Source organism: Betta splendens, chromosome 22 (genome assembly GCF_900634795.4).
Source record: "Betta splendens chromosome 22, fBetSpl5.4, whole genome shotgun sequence".
In the NCBI taxonomy this organism is placed as follows: Eukaryota; Metazoa; Chordata; class Actinopteri; order Anabantiformes; family Osphronemidae; genus Betta; species Betta splendens.
In genome coordinates, this window is record NC_040900.2 from 12972820 (window position 1) to 12987680 (window position 14861).

The window sequence follows — 14861 nt, forward strand, 5'->3', positions numbered from 1 at the left end:
GTGAGAAAATACTTCCAGTCAGGGGAATTAGTTTTACAGGTAACTGGTCATAAACTAAAGTCCACATGATCCGAACTCTCTCCAAACTAAATAATTAAACCTCCTGGTGCCCAGAAAAAAATGTGTGAAACATGATTCTCAGCAGAAAAAACGAGGAGGTGGGAGCGGGTCTGCTCAGAATAGCTGCTGTAATCTCGTGTATTACAGGCGACCTTTAAATCTCTAACTACTGTATAAAGTGAAGTGAAAAGGTAAAAAGTAAAGGTCAGAGGGAAGTTTCATTATCTTTTATGTTTTCAGAATGAGTTAAACAGGAGTTAGGGGCTTTTACCTACTGTACGACACATGGCTGCGGGTTCTGAATAAGGTCACTTCCAGCTGGGAGCCTCCAGCGTGCGGGGGATCGGGCTCAGCGGGGGTGCAGGGACGGCCTGGAGAACAACTGTCAGACAGAGGACTATTAGAACGATGGGAGCCGCACTGAGCCACATGCTCACGTTAGTGCTTGACTGAGCCCATTAAAATTTCATGATTCAACCCCAAACGCTGCTCTGAGGTCTTAAAGAATTCATTTCCTGCTCCGTCCGTTTGGTCGGACCGGTCCTGGTTTCGGTCCTGAGGATGTCGCGTCACTGGAAGTATTGAAGGTGCATTTTCTCTCGTGATGTCTAATGTGAGGTCTTGTTGACCTTAAACTTTTTTCTCATTTAGACGTTGAAAAGCACACGATGTTCCTTCACGTACTGTATAACACTGACTCTCTGCATTACATACAGCTGCTCCAAAACACTTTGATCCAGCGTGAAGCCGCTGTTAATCAGGCGCATTTATGTCTGTGGTGCATTCAATGACCTCCTGGAAGCGGCGCTCGGGCCTTTAACACCTTACAGTATGTTCTTGTTTCCATAATTCTGAATAATCTGGGGCTCAAAGAGTTCATTACTGTATGAATTCACAGAAACCACTTGTCGTTTGATTGATGTGATGCAAACGAATCTGTCTGAATGCAGCTGCACTAATGCTTTTATTGTGTCTGGGTCAGGTGCCATAGCAACAACACTGATGTAGTCAGCCGTGATCCGCTCTGTCTCTCTCTCTGCACATACAGTCGTTTGACCCCAACCGACACCGCGTGGTTCCTCCTCCGCTGCCTGAAACTCGACTTCCTGTGTGTGTGTGGCCACAGTCCCCGCTGAACCCGACCCACCGCCAGCTTCTGCCCCGGCGCCACGCGCTCACGCTGAACTGGTGAGTGGAGGTGAAGCCGATCGAGTGGAACAAGCAATTAGAAACTCAATCAAAAAGCCGCCCAAATCTCAATAAGCTCATTTGCATTAAGACAGTTTAGTTGCTGTAACTCATGACAGCACTTGGCGGTTTTCAATTTAAAGCCGTTCAGCCTTTATTGTCCCGCGTGGACTCATTTGTTCAGGAGGACCGGCCTCAGTGGACAGCGTTCGTCTGCCTCTTCTTCTCCATCATTAAGCTAATGATGACTTATGTTATAGGGTCATGATTTCAAGGAATATTCCTCCCAAACAGCGAATCTATGTATTAGGACTGTCTTCACTTGTTTTGGTTAAACAGCTCACATTTAATGCAATATTCAGGCTGATTGACGTCTGTCCTGGAGAGACGGCGGAAGGAAACTTAAGCTGTTCAACGTCTGTGGCCACTTCATTCCTTCTAATGTTTTACTTCCTATTGTATAATTCAGTAGCATCAGTGTTCTGCTGGGAGCCGAGGAGTCTTTCAGGGCTCCGGCCTGTGGGACAACTGGTTTTTGACTCCATCTACTGGTCAGCGACTCGGCTTTTGTGAGCAGGTGTGAGCTGTGGCTCTGTGAGGCCAAGGGAACGAGCGAGAGAGAAGGAACAGAGCTGCGATATGTAAAACTGAACCCACTTCAAAAGGGAGGCGTGTGCAGCGGGCAGAATAAAAATCAAAAATAATATCTGGCCCCGTCTGGGTCTCCTCAGGTGACACCGCTGTAATCCCACAGCAGACATCACAGAGGAAACCCGCGGTTCTGCTCCTCTCAACAGTGCCACCGCCACGCACCATCAAAAATGCAGGAGCACGGAGGCAGCAGCGGAACGGGGCTCGCGGTGAGCGGGGATATCACAGCGGAGGAGATTAGCGCCGGTGGAGGGCGACGCACAATCAAAGTGCTGCGTTTGCAGAGCCCTGCGGTGCCACAGCGGGCGTCCGTGGACCGCAGGCCGAGGCCTCCTGACAGGAGGAGCAGGGTGGACGTGGGCCTGAACGAACGGACCGGCACCAACGGGAGCGCCCACGGATGCTGAAGTAGTCCAGTCCATAGCCTCCATTACATGACACCTTTCGTCGTTTCAAGTTTTAGTTGAGGCTTTAAACACTCGGATGACGAGTGTCCTGGGAAAATTGATCTGCCACAGAAAGTCAGAGCTGGAACGAGTGGAGTGAAACGAAGCATCATTAAAAAGGGCAACTAATCGATTCACTGCTCTCACACTCAGTAAAGTCGAGATTTTCAACAGCTGTTGTAGGTTCAGCTCTAAAAACAGTGGACATTTCTCAACATGAAGCCAAAGACTTTATTGTAATTCACTGTAAACTGCTCTATTCGCTAAAAAGCTGCACCTTTAAGTCCAACCAAATAACAGAGTCCAGCTCCATGTAAAATTATATGGCAATATTTTTATTAAGTTAGGAAATCAACACATTTAAGAAATGTAATTATGTACAGTGGTTCTACTGAATGGATTTAAAAAAGACAAAAACAAGCTTGACACCAAGCGAATCGGGTTTCACATACACATAAACAATAACCTTGGATCAAATTATAATTACAAGCTTATTTCTTCCTGATGGTAGATTATGTGCCGCAACCTGCCAGTGTTTATTTGTTCACACTAAAAACACAGGAAAAAAAAACACTGACCATAAATACCTAAAGCTATAAAACTCATAACTCCATAAAGCGTATCTACCACGTGTTCCATGGGAAACAAAGAAAAGGCAATGGTTTAAAAATTCATTTCTCATGAAATAAGCCTTAAAATAAACCTTCAGGCCGTTTCAGTAGGTTCACAACATGTAAGAGGCAGGTTTAATCATTAAAGCAGTCAAGTAATGCAATGTATCTGCTACTTTGTTCAGAATATACAGGAAATAACATTGGTGCAAACCGTTCAGTCAGAGCTGCTCGTAGTGTGTGCCACAGCAAAAACCAGCAGGCTGAGATTCACAGGGTTCAGGGGTGGACGCGGTGCAGAGCTGGAGGTGCGGTGACGGCGGGGCTCTTCAGTGCTCCTCCTTGTCCCGGCCTTTCTTGTCCTTCTCGTCCTGCAGGGAGGTGCCCAGCTTCTTGATCAGCACAGACAGCACCTTGTCCAGGGGGTCCATCACGCCCCTCTGCAGCCACTTGGGGATTGTAGTTCTGGCGTGGTGGAAGCCGAGCTTCTGCAGGATGTAGTCCACCCCCACTGGGTCGATCTTACGTCCCGTCCAGGAGATGAGCCTGAAGCGGAAAATGGCGTCTTAGAAACATGATTACACACACACACACACACACACACACACACACACACACACACACACACACACACACACACACACACACACACACACACACACACACACACACACACACACACACACACACACACACACAGCAGTCTTTGCTGACCTGAGGGTCGGCTCCAGGTGCCAGGTGTTGCAGGCGAACTCCCTCCAGTCCACCGTGGTGTAGTTGATGCACTCGTCCTTGTCCTTGTCCGTGGCGGCGTCGTCATGCAGGGCCGTGGGGCTCTTCTGGCCGGGCCGAGCGGCAAACATCCGCGGAGCAAAAAGAGCTGCGGAAACAAAGGGCGAGCTGGTTGTTCCACTGCTCGTTTGGTTTCTTTCTATACATTACGACCACAATAGAAACGCATTCCCTGAAAGGGCAGATGACACTCTGATGGTATAGCTCACACCTCCATTCACATTCAAATGCCCATCTGCCTGACTTCAATTCATTACATTAATCAAGAGTGATGAGAACCTTCACCGCTCTCGTCGTCTCTCTTTCTGCTGAGCTCCAGAGCCGACAGAGCTACATAGCAGCGCGCTATTAATTGTCACTAGGAATGCGAGGTTGTCGCACAGGGACTGCTAATTTGCTCCTGTGTGACAATGGGGAAGCCATTAAAATGCTGCCTGCGTTGGGCTGCGTGACCTCCTCGCCGCGTGTGAACATAACACTGAGCTGCCTGCGCTTCCTGCTGCTCTCCTCACGTGTCTGACAGGCAAACAGCCTCGCGGGGATGCAGACACACAGATGCTTTTCCTCGGATAGTTTGCCGAGTCATTTTGGTGACGTGCAGCACAATGGCTCACTCAATGGCTACACCTGAGTCTGAGAGGTTTGTCCCAGTGGAGTGTGAGCAGAAAGGACTTCTATCCACAGAATGAATGAAAGTTACCTTTCTCCTTTTCCTTCAGATACGCTGACACCAGGTCATGAAGGAACATGATGAGCTCAGCGTCCATGGTGACGCAGATGTGGTCAGTGAATTCTGTCACGACGCTGCACTCCACTTTGGGTTTGCTGTTAGAGTCTGAAAGCAGAAAAAGAGGAAGCAGGTTTTATGAAAAAGAGTAAAGATAAGAATCACATCTACAGAAAACACTCATGAACCCTCTCATCACTCTGAGGTTTACCTGCCAGAGAAGGCTCATCTGGATCCTGCACGTGGATGGACTTGAAGTCCAGCTGCATTCTGGGAAGGGCAAAGATGGTCTCGGTTTCGTGGTTGTAGCTGCGGAAGCTGCTCAGCAGACTGGAGCTCTTGGCAGCGGCTCCGCTCTCTTGGTTGTTGGCTTCTACGTTCCTGAGCAAGTTCAGCTCTGAAACGGGAGATAAGGCATGTCAGGACTCCAGAGTTTGAGGTCACATTCACACTTCTGTGCTCCTCAGCTCTGTTAAATACAATCGGCACCTATTTTACATTTAAGATAAGAGGCAGCGGCTGCGAGGCGGAAAGCAGCTCAGCGGCTGAGATTCGACGATTGAATCAAAGAGCTACTGGAGGTTTGTCTATTGGACAAATGGTTACCTTCATTCCTCATGGCAGTGACGTAGCTAAACCATTCTTTGACAGTGGCCACTCCGTGAGGAGGGTTCTCGTGCCTCCTGCGGGTGATCTTGGTGATGGTGGCCATGGGGCTCTCGAGCGCGCCGCAGGGTTTGGTCACCATGGTGTTATGACCGAGATGGAAATCCAGTGTTTGGACAATGTAGGTTGAGTCGTCTTTGGAGCCTGGGTGTAACAAACATGATAAATCAAATCATTCCTCATTTATAACCAGCCACATCCAATTAAAGCCCCACTTACTGTCCTCCCAGATCTTCTGCGCCTCTGTCCAGAAGGCAATGTTGGGCTCCTCCAGGTGGAACAAAGCCCAGGACTTGGAGCGGAAGTTGGGCCCGTGGAAGCATGCCAGGGTCATATGATTGCCGTGGAGGCTCATGGAGCCGCCCAGCTGCACGGCGTCCTCAGGCAGAGGCATTTGGAAGAGGGATATGTGGCAGCCGGCAATTACCTTCAGCACCCCGGGCCAGTGGCGGTGGTGGGCCGCATCCATGTCTGCGTGAGCAAGTTGGTTCAGAAGATGAGCAGCGTGGGGGAAGAGAATGAGCTGTCGTCATTAGTAACAGAACTAGTCGTTGTCTTTAAATAGCCTTGGATCTTTTCAGCGGGTGCAGTTTGTGTATGTTTTTAAATATCCCATGAGGGCGTTCACATCCATGTGTTGAACTACCTTGTCAAAAGTGGTCCACAAATTAGACTCATCTGAATTTCAAATCACTTGGCTTCCTATAAGCAGCAGGGTTGCTACAGACACGTGCTGAGCATAGCATCTGACGCTGCAGTCTGCCCCTAATTCTTTATACAGCAGTATATGAAAGGCCTGCTTACAGAGCTCAGCTGCTCCTTTCTCTGCGCTGATGACGGGCGTCTTAGGGGGCGGGTAGGGGCCGGGGCCCCAGGTGGAGAGGGCCCGCTTGCTGGTGTCGAACTGCTGGGTGAAAAACTCCTGAAGCTTCATGCCGATCTTGATGAGGTCGGGCGTGGTGGAGCGCGAAATGATCACCTGGAAAATGTCCCACTGCAAATCCCCGTGGATGAAGATCTCACTGGAAGGCGAGAGAAAGAGAAAAGATGTTTAGAAAATGATTTGATGCAGAAATAATGAAGAAATCTACACCAGTCCAGGGGTATTGATTAAGAATGTATTTGTGGTTAAAATGTTCCACCTTTTCTCTGACAGGCTGGTGTCGACTGTGCAAAGGTTGACCTTCCACTCGTCCTGCAACCGCAGGTCAGCGTTGCTGAAAACACCCATAAGGATACTGGAGCCCATGTAATCCACTCTGGCCTCTGTGGAGCCCATGGTGATCTGGATCTTATGGCTGGGCTGCTGGTTGGGGTGTTCAGAAATATGTGCTGGAAACAGATGGAACATAATTTGCATGTGGTACAGTTGTACTATGCTAATTCCTGTTGTTTAATGTTGCCATTAAGCGAAGACAGGCACAATTTATGAGCTTCTTTTCCACACCCGGTGTAAGTACTGTGAAATAAAGGGAAGTAAATCCAGTCTGAGTGTGTGTGTAACGGTTTTATCGCGGCACAGCTCTCAGGATTGTGTGAAAAACCTGCAGTGAACTCTGCTCCACAGTTTAGATGCTGCTAGAACAACAGCTCCTAATGAGTTGCAGAAAAACACCAGATGTCTGAAAAGTTGATGAATTGTTTACTCACCAACCATCTCCAGGGTGTTTACGTCTATATTGCCACCCACCACCCCGCCCTTGGAGTCGAGCTTGGAGCGGCCGAGGCCCACAGACATGCTGATCTCCCGGTCCTGGTTGCTTCCGACAGACAGCCGGCCCTGACTCTTCAGGCCACTGGTCGTCCAGCTGCAGGGGCAAACAAGACAGTGAGCGCTCCTGAGCCACTGCTGAATAATGCACCAGCGCTCTCTATGAAACATGAATGAATCATAGTGAGCACTGACCCAGGGAACAACACAGGTAATTCAAGGGAAAGAGGCATCAAACCTGGAGTACTGAGAGTAACCGACACGTTAACATCTGCTTTATGGGTTTATTTCCAATCGTGTCAGTTCATAATGACTAAATGTGTCTAACAGCACATTTCTGAAAGCATTAAAAGCACAGTGAGAGCTACACGATGCCCTTCTGACAAAGGCAGCGTGTGTTTTGCCCACTTGGCTCCACAGTGGAAGACGAGTTTTGACTTCATGATGAGGAAGCACATGGAGCGCTTATGAGGACGTTGCGTTTGTCACCGATTCAGCAGGATTTACTGCAGCTCTAGATGAAAGTAATGACCCCTTTTCACAGTGACCCAAATACAACAGTGTTTATGAAATGTGCTGAGCCTGGAGTGGGCAACAAAAGGCCACAGGAGTCAAAGCAACAAAGACACATGAGGAGGACTGGACTGTGGCAGCCAATTAGACGAATCATCCTGACTGGCTCAACTGCGCCTCCATTAGACAACTTTAACTTGGAAGACTTGTGTTAGGATTTCATTTGCAGCTGTCATGCATCACATGAATCCCTTCTAGACTAATTTGGCAGATTCTTCAACTCCACATTTAAATTTGAGGCCAGCGAGGGAAACTCGAGCCCGGAGGGTGAAAATGATGCAGATATCTGTTTATGTACCTGTATAAATATTTATTAAGCATTGCATCATCTGCTGTCTTTCTGCAGAGAGGGAACAGTTTTCCAATACAGATATGGTGTGAAAAACATATTGATATGATGTTTGGATACAATATTATGGCTATTGCAACGGCCCTGGTTTCACGTTACTTGGCCAGTCTGTACATGTGATGGGACAGTGGGAGCACTCACGTATTATTCCCCATGACGTTGCTCATGTTCATTTGCACCGTGAGCTGTTTCAGGTTGATGGCGAACACCACCAAGGTCTCCCAGGGCGACCCCTGCTGACCCGCAGCTTTGCCGTTTTTACTGAACGATGGGGTGGATGTTTTTGTCACAGAATCTACACGAGAAAAAAAATCAGGGGGGGGAGGTTTTGGAAGGAATTCTGTTATTTTCCATTTCTGTGTTAATAATGTGCTCCGTTTGGAAACAGCACGAGTGACTACCTCTCCTAGGAGCCGAGGAATCCGACACGCTCCTGGTGCGAACAGGTGCAGGGGATTTGAGGTGGCCCATTCCGCCGGGGGACATATTGCTTCCAGTTGAGTGCTCTGAGAAGACGTTGGGCGACTGAGGCATGTGTGTCCCGGTGCTGCCATCCCACGTTCTCCAATAGGCTTTGCGGCTGGACTCGGGGGACAGGTGTTGGGTGACGTTTTCCGCTGAGTCAGGGGTTGCGGGGCCAGAGGCTGAAGCAAGGTAAAGGTTGAGAGGCGTAAGTAAGTAGAGCTGTGGAAATGTCAACGCGAAGCGGTGGGAGGAAATGTTGGCTGAAGGAATGTCAGCGAGATGGGATATTAAAAATGAACACAAGCTCAGGCCGCAGAGGTTAACGGACAGACGGAGGCAGATGTGTGTGAATAACCACGAACTCACTTGCATATTTCCTTATATGGTAAAAACATTTCTCTTCTGTGTCAATATTATTTCTTTTACTTTGAGCTGATGTAACATCTGCATTACAATCATACAAAAGTCAACAATAGACAGAAAGCATTCTGAAAAAGTGCATGAATAGAAGAAAGCTGTCAGCGATGCAGAGACATCTGCTATTTGGTGTTGCCATAAACGCTGTAAATTTATGAAGAGCTGGGCTCCTGATAGTTATGTTTTATAAAAGTATATCATTGTTTCTGTACTGAGTAAACAAACAGCAACACTTGTGCGATCCCAGCCTCACCTGGTAGGTTGATGGTCTGATCTCCGAGGAAAAGGCGCCTGGCGATACTTCGTCGGTACCAGGCTCTCGGGAACGCGAGGATCTCACTGAGCCGTCTCATGTCATACTTAAACGAAGCTGAGCCGATGTCACACACAGCTGAAAGGAGAATAACACCGCTGTTCATATGCTACAGGTGCTTTTTATGTTCTACAGTGTAAACATTGATAGCATACCATACCTTTATATTAACCCACAGGGGAAAAGGCGATGTGAAACTGATCTGTGCCCTTTGCTAACACTCAATATTACATCTCTGACTTTCTGTGCATTAAAATAATTCACTGTATATTTGTAGCCAAAGTACCTGAGATGTTGATGAGGGTGGTGTCCATTTTACCACCTTTGCCAGGAATGAAGCTTTCAATAAAGGTGGGGCCTCCGGTGCGCCTCATCCTGGATAAGCTGACCTTCACAAACTCCAGGTTGATGCTCAGAGAGTCTTTCCTTCCCGTTACTGAGGACGGCTCCTCATCTACTGTACCTTACCACAGGAAAAGACCAATGTTCATGCTCATCAAGGTCTAATAATTTGATATCAATATATATCTTCAGTATTAAATACATGCATTGAGGGAATTCCCATATTTATTTTACAGAACTCTATCACAAAGTATAATTAGCATCTTTTGATTATATAGCGTACCCAATGGCCCTGGGCCTGGAGGCAGGCCTGTGACAGCAGATTTTTGCTTGCCAGCACCGTAGGGGTGGAAGACGTAGAGGGAGAAGTCAGACATGCAGGCGGTGAAACTGAGGCCGGAGGAGTTAGTGGGGGTGGTGGTGAGGTCCGACTGGCTGCTGCTGTGGCGGCTCCTGCCCAGAGGGCTTCCCAACAACGGAGATGCTGGATTGTTGGAAGGATTCAGAGTGAGCACATACAAGAAGTACAGTAGGACGAAGCATCACAGACAGTCATTCACTTGACTTCTAACTTCTTCTACTTTTCACTTGGAGAATGAAGTAACAAACACATGAAAGCAAGCTGTGAGCGATACACATCACAAAGCCCCCAAACTTTTATGTGACATCAAATGGAAATATTCATGAAGAGTGATGATCTATTTGAATGTTTTGCTCTTAACACATGAAAGCGCCATCGCTCTGCTACTGTACCACCACATGATGCACCGCAGCCGTACAGACCTTTGCTGGGTGGCAGCTTGGGGACGTGCTGCCCCGGTGGTGTGGAGGAGGGCGCGTGGGATCCATCAGCCGGGTGGGCTCCTGTCACGTTCTCCAGTTCACCCCGATTGGAGGAGAAGACCAGGTCGAGAGAGGGGAGTTTGAGCATGCACTCCACTCTGGACATGGGCAGGCAGCTGAAGCGGATCTGAGATGGCTGCAAACACAGCATCGTCATGAACCGATACAGTATACAACAGTAACAAATTGTGAAGATATAAACCTTCATCAAAAACACTGAATGAATGAAGATGATTGAATTGCCTTCAGGGTTAAAATGTTACGTAAGATATTTGATACCTGGACCCTGACGTAGACAACCACATCTACAGGGAAGTAGGAATAGGCCGATGTAGAAGAGGAAACAAGGGAGGTGGTGGACTCCTCCAGCTGCTCGACTGCGTCAAACTGACCCATGTCCTCCTCTTGGGAAGCTACAGCTTCAGAAAACACAAACGTAGTTCACAATGAATGCCGGAGGCAGGAAGGCCTCACTGGATATACTGTATGACATAGCTACAGTAACAGACCTGTGTAGTTCCTGTCCACAGGGGTGATAGGAATGGTCTCCAGTGCTTTTTCCAGGAAGTCCAGCAGACAGGGGCTGATGACCATTTCTTCTGGCAAAGTCTGGAGGGCCACCCAGGCGTACAGCTTGGCAGTCTTTACCCCTCCACTGCCCTTCCCTTTGGCTACAAAGACACAGCGTTAAAGTCACTTCCTGTAAATTACTTCTAATATTTCAGTTTCTTAAACTCTTTAGTGTCTTTCCCCTCTATGCTTCGCATCAATTAGCATGAGCCCATTTGATCAAAGGTGCCCTCTGGAGTCTCGCCTTATAATAGGTTAAGGATCGCATGCAACGGATTGGGTGGGTCCATGTGTGGATGTAAATCATCACATCAGAGAGGCGGAGCACTAGTGCCCATGACTACGGATGATGGTAGGGCATGCAATTAAAAATGAGGAAAGGCTCAGTACCTGATGGGATTGGTGGGGGTGGGGGAGGTAGGAGCGAGTTAGTCTTGCTTTGGACAGCATTGGGAGGGTTGGGAGGACCGCTATCTTTCATACCATACAGCTTGGACTCTTTGGAGAGAGTGCGGGGTAATGAGGATCCACGCGAAGCATTGGGTGACTCCGTCTTCAGGGTCTTGGAGTTGTAGTGCAGCTGGGATAGAACAGTACTCGTTACGATAAGCAAAAAGAAGTTCCACAGCACAGAATAGAAACCCCTGGATGCTGACCTTAACATCCACGCCTGGAATGTAGAAGACTGTGGTCTCTATGTCATTGGATTTGGTCTGCAGAGAGGAGGGACACTTCTTCCCGGCCAGGAGATGCGTGGTGGAGCTGTAGGCTGGCTGCAGCTTCTTCTTTTTGGGGGGAGACTCCTGGTCCAGACTCTTGAGGCTGCGCTCACAGCTCCTACAAGACCCAGAGAGACGAGTTTAAAGAGGTAAGGATATGTTTTACATCCATCCACATGCATCTGCAGATCTAAGGACAAGAGCTGTCACTGTTCAACCATCTAGGGCGCAACATGTTTTCAAATGGATTTTAAAATGCAATCTCTAGAAGTTATTTTACTCACAGCCAGAAATGTCAGCAGAACTTTAAATGAAATTCTGAAATCATCGTGTGGTTTTCTTCCTACCTCCTTAAGGAAACGTCCTCATGCTCTGGTTGCTGGGTAGTGGGGTGAAGGACACACTTCCCACTGTCAATTTCGACACGGACATCCAGTTCAAAGTCAATGTTCCGTTCGGTTGTTGGTCCACTGAAGCTGCGGTTGGCTGGCGTGGTCGGCCAGCGCTCGCTCAACAGCTGACTCACAGCAGAAAAGCCTGAGGGCTTCCTGTGAGATGTTTGTCTGAGAACAAAGAGTATAAGGATTGTTTACAGAGCTTCAGCTTCACTTACACTGAATAGGAGCATTGTACTGGTATTTCCTCTATTGTGGCATTTCTTATACAGCAAGAACATTTTCCATCTAAAACTACTCACATAGGCCTTCGATAACTTGGCGCTCTGTCACGTTCAAAGTCGTCCTCCTTCTCAGAGTCTTCAGAGGAGGAAGACGACAGGTCGTCGCGCTGGAAGGGAATTGTTGGTGAGAAGACAGCAGGGGTGCCAGGGGCACTGAAAACTGAGTGCTGGCCCTCACTAACGAATGAAGAATGAGGATGGAGCTGATGATAAGGATGGGATGGCTCATCAATGGTGACTGACAACATGTCCACAACTGTCTCCTCAGGAAACTTCAGAAAAGAACAGAAATAAAAAACTGTAAGAGTGCATGAAGCGCCTCCTACTTGCAGATATCAATTTTGGACACTGATATCTTAAGTAGGAAGCTAAGAAAAAAATCATAGCACTGTTCTACAGACTGGACATGTGGAAATCAGGTATTTTGTACATTGATTATCTTTAGCATTTAGTTTAATTTTATAAGAACAAGTCCAATGACAAAGAACTACCAAGCTGCATCTATTCTCAGAGGAGCTGTGAGGTCATGCACTTCCTCTGAGAAGGAGTAACACAGAGACCTTGTGAGAAGAGGATGATGAGGATGACAGTGATATCCCGACAGGAGTGAAGGTGAAACAACCTCAAGAGCGTGCGACCACGGAAAAAACCCAATAAAGCAGAAATCTGGAGAAAAGGACTAGCATCGATAAGAACAACAGACTCCCAGGGAAGATACAGGCTGAGGCTGCCTGCTTCTGAACAATGCATCTGAAGCAAAGTCAGCCAGGCAGTTTAGACCGCCGTGGAGGAAGGCAGAGTTGTGCTCCAAGAAAAAGATTTGATCACTAAGACCAAAGAAGAATAAATATAGAAGAATATATATATATATAAATATATATTGAATGAATATAATGAATATATATCCAACAGCATTGTATCAAAGTCCTGCACAAGTTAATTAACTTATAAACTGTTTTATTCTGTTATAAACCAGAATAAAACAACCTTTCATTTGCAACATAAAATAATCCTGTAGTTTAACATTCTGAACCAGCTCAATATGGAACTCAACCTTATACATTTACTCAGAACCAGGCTGCTCACTTGCTAACTAAACAAGGCTTTTAAAATGCTGGATTCTCCTATGATGCTCAGTGAGGGATAGAATTTTGTATGTGGCCTCTAGCCAGTTTGGAACCTTACTAATTTCTTTAGGCCACCATTGAGTTTAAAAATCCTAGTTAAAATTTTATAAGTACATTGAAAGAATACATTACACTTGATATATATCCTGCATTGTAGCTGATATTTTGATACTGCTGTGGTAAAAGAAGACTCCCAGTTGCGATAAACAGTATTTGCCCACAGATGTTAGAGATATGAAGTCAAATATTAAGATTGAAGCAACGTGTGATGATGTTTTACAGTATATGCCATTTCAAGACAGGATGAGAATGTGCAACAATGGGCTTCAAAGTTGCCTGTCAAAAAAGGACTGGGTGCAAATTTCAAGTGCCATGTGTATAAATCAAGGAAGAAATCAGAATGTAAATCATAATCATTTAGCGCAGAGTAACATGAAGTTATGCAAATGATTCAACATCATCCTGTTTTGATTCTGCATTTTGAACATCCTAACAGCTCTGTCAAGGTAATCACAGAGAAGAGGAAACAGGCATTTGTTGGTGTTTGCTGAATATTTTGATTAGTTAAATTTAACCTTTTGAACCATATACCTTGAATATTTCTCCTGGACTGACAGATGCATTTGAAGAATCCATGTCCTGATAATTAAGCTTTGATGGAACAGAAGAGTCATTAAAACGGAGCTCATCCAGAAGCAAACGAAACATCCTCAGAGCACAACTTCCTGCCCCCTTTTAAAAACCCAGTTTGTAAGAGCGCGGAGGTCCATTCACTAACACACACATCATCATGTGAATCGTTCTCCATATAAAAAAGGTCATGACACACTGGCATACATCCACGGAGCATGAGATGATGAAATCAAAACTGTCGACATCAAATGGCAGACTACGAAACACAGCCTGAAAGCAATGCAACAATCTGATAAATAAATTTTAAATTCACCGTGTCCTGGATGTTGAAGGTGACCCGGGGTCCAGGAGAGGAAGCATCCACGCGAATATCAGGTAAATCATCCACATCACCCATTCTGGAACTAGAGACACAGCGGAACCAACAAAGAGCGATTACACATTTGCATCACATACAGTATGTTGGTACGACATAATGTCGTACCAATCAGCTTTATTTACAGGTATTTTCTACTACACTAATATTTCCACAGCTCTCTTTTTTTACTATTAGAACATTCTTTATATCACTACTTCAATTCATGCATCTCCATAATTACTATGGGCAAATAAAATGAGCACATTTCTCTCCTCTACACTCTCATCAGTGAGTCACCACATTCTGTTTGCCAAAGGTTAATGGAAAACGCGTTTCAAATGTGTGCAGAGCAAATAGCAGAAGTGGTGTGAGACAGAGGTTAGTTGGGCTTATTTGTTTACAGTAAATACTGCAGGAAGCCTCCGTAATGGTGTCATTTCTATGATAATGTGATACTGGGAAAGTGGCTACGCTGCCCTTTGGTTACCTCTGCCTGTCCATCCTTTTCAGAGGTGGTCTCCCTGCTGCTGAGGAGATGCTTTTGGACCGGTTGTAGCTTGGTTTGTAGCCAAGACCCCACTTGTCCTTCAGAGAGGCCGCCTGGTGAAAAACAAACAGCTC

General features: G+C 46.7%; 1 protein-coding gene across 12 annotated transcripts in view; it reads right to left on the reverse strand.

Moving 5' to 3' along the window:
* Positions 1-2659: 2659 nt before the first annotated feature.
* kiaa1109 (KIAA1109 ortholog) overlaps positions 2660-14861 on the reverse strand; it is a 47277-nt gene continuing 35075 nt past the window's right edge. For 6 of the 12 annotated variants that reach the window (XM_055505920.1, XM_055505923.1, XM_029138709.3 and 3 more), the window contains 24 exons: positions 14728-14840; positions 14196-14286; positions 13841-13900; positions 12141-12394; positions 11791-12006; positions 11381-11561; positions 11115-11304; positions 10664-10825; positions 10434-10573; positions 10095-10290; positions 9595-9795; positions 9256-9432; positions 8910-9047; positions 8176-8418; positions 7916-8069; positions 6792-6949; positions 6284-6473; positions 5946-6163; positions 5361-5612; positions 5082-5285; positions 4687-4872; positions 4449-4583; positions 3671-3836; positions 2660-3502 (listed from right to left, as the gene is read on the reverse strand). In XM_055505920.1, the coding sequence (XP_055361895.1) occupies positions 3286-3502; positions 3671-3836; positions 4449-4583; positions 4687-4872; positions 5082-5285; positions 5361-5612; positions 5946-6163; positions 6284-6473; positions 6792-6949; positions 7916-8069; positions 8176-8418; positions 8910-9047; positions 9256-9432; positions 9595-9795; positions 10095-10290; positions 10434-10573; positions 10664-10825; positions 11115-11304; positions 11381-11561; positions 11791-12006; positions 12141-12394; positions 13841-13900; positions 14196-14286; positions 14728-14840 (4242 nt within the window). In that variant the 3' untranslated portion in view covers positions 2660-3285. The remainder of the gene's footprint in view (positions 3503-3670; positions 3837-4448; positions 4584-4686; positions 4873-5081; positions 5286-5360; positions 5613-5945; positions 6164-6283; positions 6474-6791; positions 6950-7915; positions 8070-8175; positions 8419-8909; positions 9048-9255; positions 9433-9594; positions 9796-10094; positions 10291-10433; positions 10574-10663; positions 10826-11114; positions 11305-11380; positions 11562-11790; positions 12007-12140; positions 12395-13840; positions 13901-14195; positions 14287-14727; positions 14841-14861) is intronic. The other 6 variants (XM_029138711.3, XM_055505924.1, XM_055505927.1 and 3 more) reach the window with 5 other exon arrangements.